Genomic DNA, 15,576 nt, shown 5'->3' with positions numbered 1-15,576 from the left:
GAATAACTGAAGCAAATAACTGAATTGTATAATAATTCTTTCTTACTCCTCACAAGATATATTAATACAATCTGAAATAATTTTGAAGCATGGTATATATATATAAATATTGATATTGCCATATAATGATAGAAGTACAAGTGTATGTTTGTTACTGATATATTTTTCTAATATACATTAATTATTATAATATATTATATCATTACAATATATTATATTTATTAATGTAATACAGGTAACATAATAAATTATAAAATTTATAGTGTAAGCTTCGTATTAGATGCAATAATTACATATTTTACTTACGTTAAATGAAATTTTAATTTTGTATAAATATATGTCTATGTCCTAATAAAAGTAGAACATAAATAATAATATCTATCATTTATATAACTTTTATCGTGTATATTTACTATTTACATTTTCCAAATAAGATAGCGTGATAATCTCCATAGTATCCAATCAATGGTAGTGAACAATCGACATACAGGTTATGAAGCGAGTTTTAAAAACTTCTATCGACAAACAAAAAGTAAACTGAAGAAAGTATGTACAATTGTGTATGTATATATCGTATACTGTACGTATTGTTGTATACTGTTACGCTGAGAACTTTAACATAAAGCAAAATAGAAATAATTCAAAAGTAACAGAAACACATAAATTTAAAAAATGTCAGAAGAAAAGTCTGAAAGGTATCTATAAAGCGTTCTTATTCATATACGTATAATGCCTACTAGAATTATATAAACAATAAGTTTGTAACATTAATAATAGATTTTCTGTAAGCTTGGTTCAATTTAGAAATATTTAGTTAAAGTCCTCATGATAAAATAAATATTTTTGAGGTTATGAACTGAATGAGGTTATAACTGTTTTTAAGTTATATACAGACGTATCTTTTGTAGTCCAATCGATAAAGTAGAAGGAGCACAACTTGAGTCCATTGATGACAAGTTAAAATCAAAGAGCGATGATAAAAGTAAACAAAAAAATAAACCAGAAGAAAACACTGAGAAACCTAATGGTCGAACGAATAACAATGAAGCTGGAAATTGTTATTGGTAATTTATTAAAGTTTATGTTAAAGTAGATTATATAAAAAAAAACAAGTATTAATGATTTACAAGTTTATACTCTTTTAGTGCAAAGGAAAGAAATCTTAACATTATAGAGCTATTATGTGCTAGTTGTTCAAGATGGTTTCATGAATCTTGCATTGGTTATCAACTGGGTAAATTGGTACCCTTTATGATGAATTATATATTTATGTGCAAGAATTGTTCCCCAACTGGTTTAGAGAGTTTCAAGAAAAACCAAGCACGTATGAATACATTTGAATATTAACCATATTTTATGATACATAATTTGATATCTGAGTTAAAGCTTAAACACTTAAAAGAATATGATTTTTCTAGCATTTCCACAAATGTGTGTAACAGCAATAGCAAATTTACTACAAATGTCGCAAAAAGAAAATGAACAAAAAACATTTTTTCATAAAGATAAAGATATTATTCCTTTCATTGAATGTCATTGGGACAGCATGACCACAATGCCACGTAGAGTAACTCAATCTTGGCATGCAACAGTAAGTCAAATCTACAACTAAATAATTTAATTATTTGAATATAAGTATAAAAATAAATACTTTATTTACTGTTGTGATTGACTATAAATGAGATGAAAATTTACTATTATACATTCCTTAAAATTATTTAGAATTTATTTTATATACAAAAATGAAAATGACTAATATTTTAATGTATATAACATAGATACACAGAGCATTGCTGAAAGATGTTGGAACATTATTCACTATTGATGAAAACAGTTCAGATGGTCAGTTATTCGGACTTATATGTTCAGATCTCCAAATGATTAAGCCAAATTATGAAGCAATGATTAAAGGTGGTCATTTGAAAGTAACTGAAATGGGTGTTCAACATGTTGGTAAGTTTAATTATCAGTTATGGGTTATATACTAGAAAATATACATACCAAAAAATATAGCTATATTAATAAATTTATTTAATATTATAATTACTATTATGTTTATTAGATTGCTGCATATTTGATTTTTAGTAATGTATTAATATCTGTTTTTATCAGTAAATTCTTAATAGTTAGTTTTTCTCTTTTTTTGTTTTAGTTACTTCTTATCTTATCAAGATATTAATCAGTCCCATGATATCATACAACAACCTGCTTAATTGCAGAATATCTATGACTTGAATAGGTTAAGCTACTTAGTAAATTTTACATTGTGATTTTTGTGTTCTTAATATATATTAAAAGATTGTTGTATTTTGAAACGTTAGTTTCATTAAGAAAAAATTGAATAGTTGAAATCATATGTAATCTTATTTTATCTTATCTTTTTAAGCAGTTTTATATATTTAATAATGATACATTGAACATTGAAAGTTATTAAGCGATTAATAAACATAACTATGGCATATACAGTACCACTTAGTGGAGGTTTTCGTGGTCGCAATGCAAAACGTAAGTTTCCTGGAGAAGGAACAGGTACAGGACCTGGCAAAAAAGGTAGAGGTTCTGATATGACAGCCCCTAAATTACCTGCTCATGGATATCCTCTTGAGCATCCTTTCAATAAGGATGGTTATCGATATATACTCGCTGAACCTGACCCTCATGCTCCCTTCAGACAGGTGTGCCATCATAGTGTATATTTTACAATTTTAGTATATTATGAAATTTATCAACATTATTTAACAGGAATTTGATGAAAGTAGCGATTGGGCTGGAAAACCTATTCCTGGTTGGCTGTACAGAGCCTTGAGTCCAAGTACAGTTTTACTTGCTTTGCATGATCGAGCACCACAGCTTAGGATTTCAGAAGACAGGCTAGCAGTAACTGGAGAAAAAGGCTATTGCATGGTCAGAGCAACTCATAGTATGTCAAAATCATGATCTACTATATGAAATGTCCATTAATTGCATCAATAAGTATACATTAAATCATTTGGTATTCTTCTGTATTTTATATATTACACACATTGTTTACTTACTCTTTAGATGTAAGTAGAGGTACATGGTACTGGGAAGCAACTATTGAAGAAATGCCAGAAGGATCAGCTACAAGGTTAGGGTGGGGTCAAGAATATGCTAATTTACAAGCTCCGCTTGGTTATGATAAATTTGGATATTCTTGGAGATCTAGGTATGGTCTAATAAAACAACTTCAATATAGAATGGTATTTGTTATTCAAAAAATAAATACATAATTATAATTATTGATAGAAAAGGTACACGATTTCATGAAAGTAAAGGTAAACATTACAGTAATGGTTATGGAGAAGGAGATACATTAGGATTTCTGGTAATTTTACCTGATACACACGATGCTTCACATTTACCAAACACCTACAAGGATCGGGTAAGGACTAAATGTAAGTTTGTTTATTATATTTTCATACGCGTTTTATAAATTAATTGATTATAAATTAGCCCTTAGTAAAATTTAAAAGTCATCTGTATTACGAAGAAAAAGATCAAGTACCTGAAGCACTTAAGGCTCTCAAACCATTAGAAGGAAGCAAAATTATATTTTACAAAAATGGAGTAAATCAAGGTGAAGCATTCATCGATGTCAATAAAGGAGCTTACTATCCCACAGTTTCTATTCATAAAAGTGCTACGGTTTCTGTTAATTTTGGACCCAATTTTAAATGTCCTCCTGGAGATATTACGTTTAGAGGGGTATGTACTATATTGATAAAAACAAAATAAAACAATAAAAATTAGGGTATACGCTTTTTAGAACTATTTTTCACGAATCGTTTATATTTTGTAGATGCATGATAGGGCAGAAGAAGCAATAGCAGAACAATCCATGGCTGATATACTTTATTTCACTGAAAATGAGGGAAAATTAAGACTGGATACTTTTGCTTTATGACATTAATGTAACTTTTTTTTTTAATTACTTTACGTTCTGACTAAGTATTTTTAATAATTACATTAGTATGAATTTTAAAGCTTACATTTATCTTATTTTAACTTCCTTAATTGCATACAATTATCACATAAATTAGAACCTCAGGAAACACATCTAATACGGAGATATTACGTGTGCGCGATTTGAAGTTCGAATATTGGTATAAGTAGATATCCTTTCTGATATAAATATGCGATCTTTAAACTTCAGAAGTTCATTTTCCAAAACCCCCTCTACAAGCTGGACTTGGTGTTATAGTACTTTTCTCTTTCCATTGATCAGGTGTTTTGGCCTTTGTAAATAAATGGTAAACATTTACGTATATTCAAATTTTACCATATTAAACTTATTATATTATATTAAAATATTTTTATAATAATACATACTATAATTGATAATGCATGCACGCTACCTTCTAACTCTGATTGCAATAACTTATTTATCATTCGGTGGCGCTAAATCGATAAAATTAAACTTTTAGTATGCAATATACAGTAATGATACATAAAAAGTGATAATGCACAGTTCTTGTCATTTTAAAAATATAGTTTATGAAAATAAACGTATTAGCCTAATGATAAAATTAAAAATCTCGTATTTTAAATATTTAACTGAAAATTTTATTACATTTAAAATTCTCACCTTAATTAATGGTACATCTTTGAACTTGTCAGAAACAGCAATTATTTTAAAGTGTGTTTCAGATCCTTTAGGAACATTGTGCATATACGACTCATTTATAATTTCAATATAAGATGGATTTAAAGAATCTATCAATTTTTTTTTTATAGAAGATTCTACAGAATTATTTTGCATTGCACTACACATTTTTGATACTAAGAATGTGTTCCTGTAGCCTACAATTACAATTGTATGTATAGTTTAAAACAAAACATCATTTTTATATTATATATAGAAAATAATTTTTTAATCAATAATCAAAATATTGTATTTGTAACCATGAATGAATTTGGTAATACCATTAAAAAAAGTAATATAACAAAGTGAAACATAACCTCTATTTGTATAAATCAATATACTACAAGTATGAAAAAATATAGATTGATGATATTACTGTATCATACAACGTATCACTTACTTCTTCGTAATATTACTGTTGTATTATACATTTATCGAATTCTACTCCTGTGAACAAAGAAATTATTAAAATCTTTTTAGTAATGATCACGTGCTATAATCACATGAGGACAGTAAATGTTTAATCAGCCATATATATGTATATGCTTCAAAATAACATGTGTATAAATGCAATGTTTTAAATGCAGATATTATACTGTATTTATTATTCTATCAGCATAGTAAATAGTAATATCATAAATTATAATATTTATAATAAAATATTTCCTTAAATACAATAGGACATGTTGTCAAATAAATATAATTTCTAAAAAATTGTTGAGTTACATATTCTTTCTAAAGCTTCAGTATTCGTATAAGTCATCTTTTATTCGTTTTATACTGTTGAATACGATTCCTCTGTAGAATATTGATTTTTACCGTAAAATACACTGTACAGAATGATTTACATATATAATGCCTTATACCAATTAAAAGACAGATATTGATTTAGTTATATTTTAATACTATTAGAGAGAAATCTGATACTACATTTCTGTCTTCTTTTTTATATTCACATTTGAAGAAAAAGTATCGCATATTAGAAATATATCTATTTCGATATCGATTTGTTATCTATTTCTTATCTGTCATTGGGAAACCTAAAAGCAGCCATAATAATCGAATTCATACTCAGTTCTTTTTTTGTTTTTGGAAATGAGGAAAGGAAGCAGATTATTAAAATACGTCCATAGTTAAATAACAATTGCAATGATTTAGGTGATGTAATTAAGTATACACGCATTATATCTTTTAGAATACTTTATTTGATATTGTTGTATTCAGACAGATTTTCACGAGGAAAGATCCAAGCTGCGGCAAAAAGTTTACAATACAAGTTTTGAATAATAATTATCAAGTGACTAGGTGACGGATGCAGCTCCATCAGTATTTCATCGTTTATAAAAATCGTAGGCACGTTATTGATTCTTAAACTATCCGCATCACGTTCAAACATTATGCCATCACATTCATGATAAACAAACAATGCAATAATATTATTTACATTCTAAAAAGTTACGATAAGGAATTAAAAGGTCGAGCCGTAAAGGAACGTTGGCGCTTACTGGAAAGTAATGCATTTTTTCCTTTCTTTTAAATGTTTACAATATATTATTTCTGTCTGCTTCACTCAGAATTATAAATTATCAATTTTACTGCATAAAACTGCAAGTGCAGAAAATACATCCAACATAAAGTCAAATAGCTTTACTAAAATTTAAAGCGTGGCACGACGTTATACATAGAATTCTTTTGTTTGTTTAAATTATTATCGATTAAAATTTGACCATGTTCCAGAGACAAAGTATTGCTTGATACAACAATACAATTAAAATACCATATTAGTATATAGTTTGAGCTCAATATGAGCTGTCGAATGATATTAAGAATCTTAAATTGGCCTATGTTACAAGTATACAACAAAATGCTACGTAACTCCCATTTTTGAAGATCAGGGAATAATTCTGATTGGGTGTAACTTCTTTTACTAGCATTCTTTCATACCCTGTTCTTTTCCTTAACTTTCCCTGTTCTTTCCTGTGTAACATATTAAACTCCTCAAATTGTATGTACGAAGGAAATTGCAGGTTCTTACTTCAACGATCGGCCATTATAAGAATTAAAAGTAGTTTCATACTTTCACTGCTTTATACATCTATTTACATGTAACAACAGAGCTGCCAAATAGGATGTAGAAGAAAAAGTTTTGGCAAGTCTGAAGGTTATAAAATTTCAGGTATACGTTAATACTAGTGATTTGAAATGAATTTGTTGCATTATTCATGAAAAAACGTATTCAAGAAAAGCTACGAGGTAACTCGTGTTGTCGTACTCTTTACGTTCAGTCTCATAGAGTTCTTGACGCCATTGTCCTATGTGTCAAAGCCCAGTGATTTTTTAATTTTTCGCATAGCCGAGCAATTAAATACGCGGGACAGTTGTTTCAAACTTTTCCTTCATTTCGATTCATGGCATCTTATTAAAATACCCAACGATAAAACATCACAAAACCTATGATAATAGAATTTTTTTCTCTCTATACATCTCTGTAAATATTGCTGACATTATTTTATGCAATTATAATTCAGGCTATCATTATCCCAATCCTGTTTTACACAGAAATATTCAACATCAGAAGAGGGTCATTTTGTTTCTATACCTATGTATATCTTTAATGTGTCCGAAAACGCATCTTTAGGCACTTTTTGATATGTTTCGCGAGGGCTATGAACAATAAATTTCTGTTTTGTTTTACAATTCCTTTCGAAATTTCTCACTAAACGTTTTCACTTACATAAATGAATACATTTTTCACTTGTCTTTTTTTTTTTTATGAACTATCCCATTGCGCGTTCGTTTCCTTTTGCCTTCATAACTCGTGTCATCTCTATCTTTCTTGATATAATTATTATCTTACATAGAGGAAAGCATCGATTACCGAGGAAGGTTTGTAAAAATATAGACAACGGCGCATTAACGCTGATCGTCAATAGACGTAAATTGTTTTTAGTTGATCCTTCAGTTCAGGAGGAATGGCACAAGTCTCCGTCTCCGGCTTCCTTTTCACTAAGCGACGCCAGCGTCCCCCGATATTCTTACGGAAGCCCTTTGCAAATCCAGGCCTATCCGACGGTAATGCGTGTACAAGAGTATCCTGAAATACAATAATGCATGCAGTTAAGTACATGTTATGTTTTTCTTTTAATTTTACCGTTTTATTTTGAACTGGCTATTACACTAACCGGCAGAGGATTATATTTAACATTAGCATTTTAGAAGATTATACAAACTTTTTCTGTATTTTTAATAGTAGAATATGTTAGCACTGTTAGGTGGGAACCTTGAATATGTATAATGATTTATGTATAATAATAATAATTTTGATCAATATTTGGATAAATAAAATGGTAATATCAAAACATTGTATAACCATATTGTGTACAGTACTTTTATATAGATAGATTTCTTTTTTTAATAAAAATATTTATGAAGGCTGCTTGAATACACCAATCATTGCCTAGAAGTTGTTACAACGATTTTGTATATCTTTTGTCCGTTGAACTTGCTGTTCCAGGAATTAACCAAACGTGATATATTTAACGACTGAATACGTATTACGTTTTCTTAAATATTGGATGTTGATTTCTGTTGTAGTTTGAGACAATTTGAAACAACGTTTTCAAAGCCCATCAATGTTTCCTTTCAATATGAATATTATTCTTAATTATTGAAGATTAGTGTTCGTTTTGGAAAGAAATCTCTCATCATGAAGTTATATAATCAATAGAGTGTGTCATTGTTTAACAACGTAATAGACTAGAATTGAAACTATGTCGTTTTATTAGACATGATATTACGTCTATATATTATTATTTTATTCCCCAGTGAATAACAGTCGTACATAGCACATAGCACATAAATGTTACTAAATAATCTCTTGATCACATTATTTAGAATAACTTGCGAGACAGAATGTTTAAAAATACGAGTAATAATTTAAGTATGTATAACAAGAATCGTTTGCTTATACTATATCTTAAGTGCGCTTGATTGTTTCAACTTCAAAAATAATCAATCAAATCCAATATGTCTTTGTGAGTTTCTTCAATTCTACTAGTTTACTCTACGTTCCGTATTGTTGAATTTGACGTTTGCAAACTTTAACAAATCTTTCGACAGCGGTTGAAATTTATCGCTTTTGATTGTTAGATATGGCGCAGCTTACAAAATATGTGATAGCCATGTCGTAGTCAGGCATACGAGTAACGAAGTAAGGCCACATGAGAATTACGACTTACGATATACATAATACGCAGCAATACGATTAGAGTGATCTATGAAGCATAGAAATAGACGAGAACGCGTCGACTGAAAAAGCAGGATACGTCGTGTATCCGGGTGCGATGTTACGAAACCGACCGACAGGATTCAGAGCTATGTAGAGCTATGTAGAAGCCGCGAGACGGAGAAACTACATACGACATACACTATCGTTCACAAATATCCGGACACTTTAGTTGAATTGTGGTAACCATATTTGAATTTAATCAAAGCGTGCAAATTAATGATGAATTGCGCAAGTTAATTCGTTTTACTGAGATTTCCAACCGCTTAGATATAATAATTTCGTTCCTAGGATTTTATAGGCTTGTTTGCATAATTGAATTAATATTATTAGCAAGAATTTAAATGTCACAAAATGCAAGATATGAGTATCAGAAAATTGCTTCATAAAATATAGGAACAAATTTAGTAGTAAAACAAATTGTTAGTTAATACATTATTCTGCAAGAGGTCTCTCAAAATAAATTCTTATAATATTTATCATTTTTATTATATATAATCTTTATAAGAATATAGATATTGTATTTTTGAGTAACAGATGATTCGAGATAACAAGTTGATACCTAAATGCAACCCTTGCAATCAACTGACTATAGAGTTAAGTTACTTATTGGAACACATGGCAATAACATATGTCTCTTGTTTTTTTTATATATCACATACATTTACTGTTTAAATCAACAAATCAGGTTAGAATAGGTTTCTTAATCTGGCTTCAGAAATTAAAGAATCTAAAAATAAAGAGTTTGCCAAGTAACAAAATCGTTCCACAAGATTTGACAACGTTAAAGACAGTGTTAGTTTGCATATTGTCTTTTAAAAAACGCAAAACAATATTCTATTATTAATAAAAATATTACACACAACTGTAATTATTATAAAGAATACGATTACTGTAATTTTGTGAATAAAATATATCTTATCAAAAATAAGCAATGTGCGGATACTTTTGAACGGTAGTGTATTACGAGGAGGCGAACAGGAAAACCGTTGGACGGAGGTAGATGACCAGATATGTATGTATACGTGGGCAGAGGAAACTGAAATCCTCGTGTCCCGATCGACATTTAGAAACGAACCGCGAAAGACAGAAAGGTCGGGAATGAAAATATCGGTTCGGCGAATCGAGGCAACAGAATTGCAGGAATATTGCCAATATCGTCAAGGAGAGACGCATTATTTCACCGTCTACGAGACAGCTGCACCCTATGCCCGAAGTCCTGTTGCTGCTTGGCAAACGGTCGTGGCCGCCCACCTACGCTAAATTTAGAGCCAGCCAGAGGGGTAAAAGCGGGTTTTTAGGTGCGCCTATGCGTTCAAAACACCAAACATAGTGGCTTTCGCGGTTTGCCAGATGGAAAATTCAAAGTTGCGACAGTACCTACGTCCATATAATTTACCGATGGTACCATTCAAACACGAGCAATCATATTGTATATATATAATTCGAGAATGTTAATCGAATAACACATGAATTTTAAATAAATATTAATGAATATAGTAGATAAAAGGAAAGAGAGTGGAAATTCAGCTTAATGAATATAGTAGATAAAAGGAAAGAGAGTGGAAATTCAGCTTTAACAAATAGGTTAGAAATATTTGTTAGTGTCTAATAAGAAATAAGATGACTGGCGTATAACAGAATTTTTAACATAACTGAGACAAGGTTACAAAAAAGGTGATTGATGTAAAAAATACGGTTGCGCTGTATAATATTCTAGGAAAATCGCAAGGTATATAAAACGTAGACGATGAATATAGTATTAAGGACAACAATGAATAACATTAGCAGTTAAGTTGCTCAACGAATTCAAATATTGGAACGTTTTTTCTCGTATTACTTAACTATGTATATGCGACTGACACGAACAGGATCATTACTTACCACCGTTATAAACTGGCAAATACAACGAAGATCTTAACACATATGAAATAAAGTTCAACTACTACCGTTAGCGTTACTATGCCTCTTATTATTTTAAATATACTGACAACCGAGGTCGTCTTGATGCTTTCTAAAATGCGATGAAGATTCGTATCGAGACTCGTGAAATTCAGCGAATGGCTAAGCGTGCCTCACAGAATTCTAATTGCGCGACAGAGTATGAAACTCGAAAATGTTCAATCTTATCTTTTTTCCACAAAGGACAGGCTTGCTTCGTGTACGTTTTTAATCGTACATAAGAAATTATGTACGTCATACGTAAGTATCTTATATCACAAGCATGGAAACTTATGTCATTTTGATCGTTTAGATAATGAGCGATTAGATTAAGGTAATTCCATAATGGGAGTAATTTAAGATTTCTAATTTGAAGAAATTTATACACAGTGATTCATGGAATCACGATTATCGTGATTATATTGGTACGATTTGAAACTTATATTGGTAAGATCTGAAAATGTGTACATAAACCACAAGGTATTTCAAATATTTTATGCAAACACACTTTTTATAAAGATAACCAAAATATTCGAACAGTCAATCCTTCATCACAGTTAGTAAGTTATGATATTTAGTGACGCCATCTTTGACGCTAAATACACGTTTGAGATCACTATTCATGCTGTATATAAACTTTTCACTAAATGTATATTTGCAATAAATGGCCCCGTAATTTTCATATACATTTTCAGATTTGTTTCAGATGTTACCAGTGTAATATCATTGCAGCGTTAATGGAATTTCAAAATGCCTTGTATAACAAAAATTTTCCCTGATAAGTGTTTGACTTTCGACCACTTTCGCGAGTCACTCTATATCTGCGATATGTATAGTGTTCGATTCTAGAATTGAAATTCGAACGAGACTTGGTGCTTAATATAGAAATACTGTGGCTATTCTTGTACGAGACACGTAATAGTATAGGGGTAATAGAAATAGTTCAAAAACTAGAAAAGATATGTACATATATATATGAGAAAGCAGTAGAGATTTACTGGTAAGTGGAGCATGAAACTGAAACATACGTGTCATAACGGCAACAAAGCAGAGCAAAAGTGGCAACGTTGCCGATTGTTTGGGATTTTTCTGGCGGCGAGCCTCGGACTGAGCCTCGACCTTACAACTCGTTTGCCAGGCCGTCTACTCGTATGCCTCGTCCTTGGACAATCGATAGCGCCATCGACTATTATTAATAACTACTTACAATTTTCAAAGGTCTTGCCATTACCAAGTATATCCTGGAGTGTTACCAGATATGTCTTTTTCAGTTATAATATATTATGTATAGCCGATGCATTATATCTACTATAAATAACATATTGCACAAGCTTTCATAATTTTATGGATGTAAATTTTAGCGAGAACCTACCACGAAATTATTAATATACTTGAAACTACAATACGATTGGCAATATTTTATGTAATATAGACTAAAGATAAATAAAATTGTAATAAATGTATTTAAAGTCTTGTTGTTAAGATACATATATATATTGTAATCGTCGTCTCATTTGTATTTGTAACGAAGCGTGGTGCATAAGTTTTTTTTTAAATATTGGTTATTGAATTACGTTAATATTTGATGATTTGACGATATTATTTTATATGAAGTTCGTTATAAAAATAATATGAATTCATTCATTCAAGGTCCAAGATCCAGTTCATCAAGTTAACCAGATACAAGTTTCTAAGAAAGTTGTTTGAATTGAAGGTTTCGTAAATGTAAACGATAATAAAAATTGCAATAAAATTTTCACAAAAGTAATCTATAATCTCAATAAGTATAATATAGACCCTTTTGATAAAGTAAATATTGGTAAACAAGCAATGAGTAACATATTATAATAGTACATTTGATACCTTTTACTTTTATTAAAATATGCTCGAATTTTCGTTATTTTTTTTTTTTTTTTTCAAATCTTTCATCCTCTATCTCGTTTTTCAATGTAATTTTCGATTCATAATATTGATATCCAGTAAATAAAATTTCCAGCAAATGAAATGTTTTTAATACTACGGTATATAAGCAAACGAAGAGTAGTAACATGTATGTATGTATGTATGAATATATACACAAGATCGATCAGTTCTAGAATACACAAGTATAGGCATAGCAACTACGATATACATAGTTTAAACCACTTTTTATTATCCTTCGAAACCAATGTACTTCCCACCAATACCTTGCTCCTTAATTACATTACTTAATGACATCCTGTATCATAATATTCTTCATTTAATTTTACCCGCTAAAAGATCAAGATACAAACAAGTTTTCACACGTAGCAACTAATTCCATAAAAAGAAGGATCGTTCTATTAACTTAAGTATTATACGAGTAATCCTGGTAGTCAGAGAATAAACCAGTAAAATCTGGTAATACTGGCTCTACTGGTTAGCGCAGCCAATGTAAGTATACAGAGAATATGGGCGAAGTTAGAAGGGAGAAACGCGTAGTCTTCGTTTCGTTCAACATTACAAGTTCCAAGGAAGGAAAGAAAAGAAAAAAAAAAGAACCACATGATGAGAAATAACAAAAAAGGGGGAGAGAAAATAAGAAAGTAAAAAAATAGGGTTTATACATAGTACTAACCTGGTCGTTGTACAACGTATACTGCGTCGGTGTATGAGGCGGTGGATAAGGAGGCGGAAACTGCCAGACGAATTGATCTGCCGGATTGACTGTAGCATAGACGTTATCCTGTTCAACAGCTGTACTGTTTCCCAGATCCGTCGATGTGGTAGTGACTGACGTCTGCGTGCAACAACCTTCACCAGGATAAGACGGTTCGACGATCGTCGAGACTGGCGATGTTGCTGTTTGAACTACGGTCGCTTCCGGATGTACCGCATTCGAATGATCCTCCCGTTTCCGCAATTTGCTACGGACAAGCCGAATGGCAATCATAGTCCCATTGCTCCCGACCATTTTTTTTTTCTGTTTCAGTCTCAGGTACAGCTTCGAGAGCTTCGCTTTAGTGGATTTCAAACTTTCGGAATTAATTTTTAAGCCGTTTATGTGCCGCGGTTCTCGAATGGTATATCGAGAACGCTTGTGCCGGCTTCCGGAGAAAAATATAAACCAAAACGTAGAGACCAAACGACCAGAACGCGTCTGTATTCTACACGAAATAAATATAACGATTTTTTCTTTATGGCAATTTGCCTCTTATCAGTCTATTGTTTCTCTCTCTCTTTCTCTTGTAGTACTTTTTATCCAGTTCTTACTTCTCACGTCTTCTATTTCTCTTTCTCTTCCTTCTTAAGCTTCTATTCCAGCATTGTGTCGCAAAGCCTTCGTCAGTTACAAGCAAAAGTATCACACGAGAGTGAAGTCTTGACTTAGGAAGTCCTGTTTAACTCCTCAATTCGATTACAGAGCACCCAATTGTACGGATATTAATTCGACGTTCTGCGCGACCTATTCCGGCCCACCTTTTAACTCATGCTATCGACGAAACACTTTGTACAATTCAGCTGTTCGTTCTCGTACGTTCACTCGACTAACAACGGCGACGCGTTCGATGACTAGTTTATGAAAGAATTCTTGACGTTGAACTGCGTTGCTAAGATTCGAATGATGACTTGTACGAGTAATTTAGCTTTCTTCTACTTGTTTCAACTAAGGGAAAAACCACCACCCGGCTTCTCTCACAGCCGAAGGGCGCGCGAGCTGCCAGAACTCTCCGAAAATTACCTCGTTTCGCTCATTTCAAAAGCCAACCGAGATCTGATAGGAACGATGCGGCGCACGACGGTATATAATACCGTCTCGTGACGTCACGTGGACGCTGAGCCACGATTGGAGGTTGCCTCGAGCGTCAGCCAATCGGATCACTTACTGCGTGAAATTCGAACGGTACACGCTCGCTCGTTCACTCGAGAGCATTTCATTGTCGTCATTGCGGCCCCGGTTAGTTGTTGGAAAGGCCAGACGTGTGCCATGTATACGTTTTTAAACATAACCGTAGAACAAGGAGAATAACGTAATCGAAATATGATTCTAATGATTCTTTTTATATATAGTAAGTAGGAAATATTGCACAACGTTTTCAACACTTTACTGGAACCACATTTTGTACTTGTATCGATTATCATGAGAAACGAATTCGGAAAGTCGAAGTTTTTATTATTATAAGTAATATTTTCTTAATTGTTATTGGTAGATCTTCAAAGTGTTTACTTCTATATTTATATTTCATTTAATTATATTTAGATCCATTTCTATTAGTAAAATTTCAATTATTCATTTTCTTTTGAATATACAAGATAACTTATCAACTTTTAATTAATTATAAATTGTTTGACATGTAAGCAACATATACAATAATATTTGCATGTTAAATATGATAAAATGATATACGATGCAATGATTGTTTTTGTTTTGCTTGTATTCAATATTTTGACGGTATATCATGCTAACAGCGAACGTTTATTGAGATTTTTGCAATGAAAATTTTATTTTAGATAATGTTATATAGTTATATAAGATAAATTACACATGATTTGTAAATGCTAAATACGCGTTTTTTAATGCGGTTCGAGAGGTTACAAAATGTATTCGTAGTTAATTTGACGAAAATGATGATTTTTAATATCATTTTTATGTTAACTAATTGTTTGTTTAAATATATGCTTCAGATGTATTTATGTTAGATAATGCTCTTTTGATTTTCCGAAAAAA

At 31.2% G+C, this 15,576-nt stretch overlaps 3 protein-coding genes across 7 annotated transcripts in view; 1 reads left to right on the top strand and 2 right to left on the bottom strand.

The window, feature by feature from the left end:
- Positions 1 to 450: 450 nt before the first annotated feature.
- On the top strand, positions 451 to 4,171 carry LOC117231910 (set1/Ash2 histone methyltransferase complex subunit ASH2). Of its 2 annotated transcripts, XM_033490853.1 has the most exons (11): positions 452 to 695; positions 909 to 1,064; positions 1,146 to 1,324; positions 1,419 to 1,591; positions 1,779 to 1,953; positions 2,467 to 2,675; positions 2,743 to 2,920; positions 3,043 to 3,187; positions 3,268 to 3,403; positions 3,475 to 3,726; positions 3,821 to 4,171. In XM_033490853.1, exons 1-11 carry the CDS (start codon positions 673 to 675, stop codon positions 3,923 to 3,925), a joined length of 1,731 nt encoding a protein of 576 aa, XP_033346744.1. In that variant the 5' UTR covers positions 452 to 672; the 3' UTR covers positions 3,926 to 4,171. The 2 variants fall into 2 exon arrangements, with proteins under 2 accessions (XP_033346745.1, XP_033346744.1); XM_033490854.1 differs by lacking the exon at positions 3,821 to 4,171 and having other exon boundaries at positions 451 to 695; positions 3,268 to 3,416; positions 3,475 to 3,569.
- LOC117231912 (DNA-binding transcriptional regulator BolA) lies at positions 3,807 to 5,214 on the bottom strand. 2 transcript variants are annotated; one of them, XR_004493043.1, is made up of 5 exons: positions 5,064 to 5,214; positions 4,607 to 4,821; positions 4,351 to 4,419; positions 4,011 to 4,256; positions 3,807 to 3,881 (listed from the first exon to the last, which is right to left on the bottom strand). XR_004493043.1 is itself a non-coding variant. In XM_033490859.1 (4 exons), the coding sequence occupies exons 1-4, from the start codon at positions 5,092 to 5,094 to the stop codon at positions 4,179 to 4,181; spliced, it is 393 nt and encodes a 130-aa protein (XP_033346750.1). In that variant the 5' UTR covers positions 5,095 to 5,214; the 3' UTR covers positions 3,857 to 4,178. The 2 variants fall into 2 exon arrangements, 1 of the variants encoding a protein (XP_033346750.1); XM_033490859.1 differs by having other exon boundaries at positions 3,857 to 4,256.
- Positions 5,215 to 5,848: 634 nt separating this feature from the next.
- The window catches only part of LOC117231911, a 65,257-nt gene continuing 55,529 nt past the window's right edge, over positions 5,849 to 15,576 (bottom strand). For all 3 annotated transcript variants that reach the window (XM_033490857.1, XM_033490855.1, XM_033490856.1), the window contains 2 exons: positions 13,486 to 13,774; positions 5,849 to 7,757 (listed from right to left, as the gene is read on the bottom strand). In XM_033490857.1, the coding sequence (XP_033346748.1) occupies positions 7,590 to 7,757; positions 13,486 to 13,774 (457 nt within the window). In that variant the 3' untranslated portion in view covers positions 5,849 to 7,589. The remainder of the gene's footprint in view (positions 7,758 to 13,485; positions 13,775 to 15,576) is intronic.

The sequence above is a fragment of the Bombus vosnesenskii genome, unplaced genomic scaffold, assembly GCF_011952255.1.
Source record: "Bombus vosnesenskii isolate JDL3184/JDL3185 unplaced genomic scaffold, Bvos_JDL3184-5_v1.1 scf7180000013275, whole genome shotgun sequence".
NCBI classification, from domain to species: domain Eukaryota; kingdom Metazoa; phylum Arthropoda; class Insecta; order Hymenoptera; family Apidae; genus Bombus; species Bombus vosnesenskii.
The sequence above is the reverse complement of the archived record's forward strand: the minus strand, read 5'-3'. Positions and strand labels throughout refer to the sequence as shown.

Coding starts and splice junctions, on each gene's coding strand:
- LOC117231910 (XM_033490853.1), top strand. CDS start 673: ATGTCAGAAGAAAAGTCTGAAAG. Junction 1,325..1,418: donor TTTCAAGAAAAACCAAGCAC/GTATGAATACAT, acceptor TGATTTTTCTAG/CATTTCCACAAATGTGTGTA. Junction 3,404..3,474: donor CAAACACCTACAAGGATCGG/GTAAGGACTAAA, acceptor ATTATAAATTAG/CCCTTAGTAAAATTTAAAAG.
- LOC117231912 (XM_033490859.1), bottom strand. CDS start 5,094: ATGTATAATACAACAGTAATATTACGAAGAA. Junction 4,420..4,606: donor AAGATGTACCATTAATTAAG/GTGAGAATTTTA, acceptor TTATCGATTTAG/CGCCACCGAATGATAAATAA. Junction 4,257..4,350: donor TGCATGCATTATCAATTATA/GTATGTATTATT, acceptor TTATTTACAAAG/GCCAAAACACCTGATCAATG.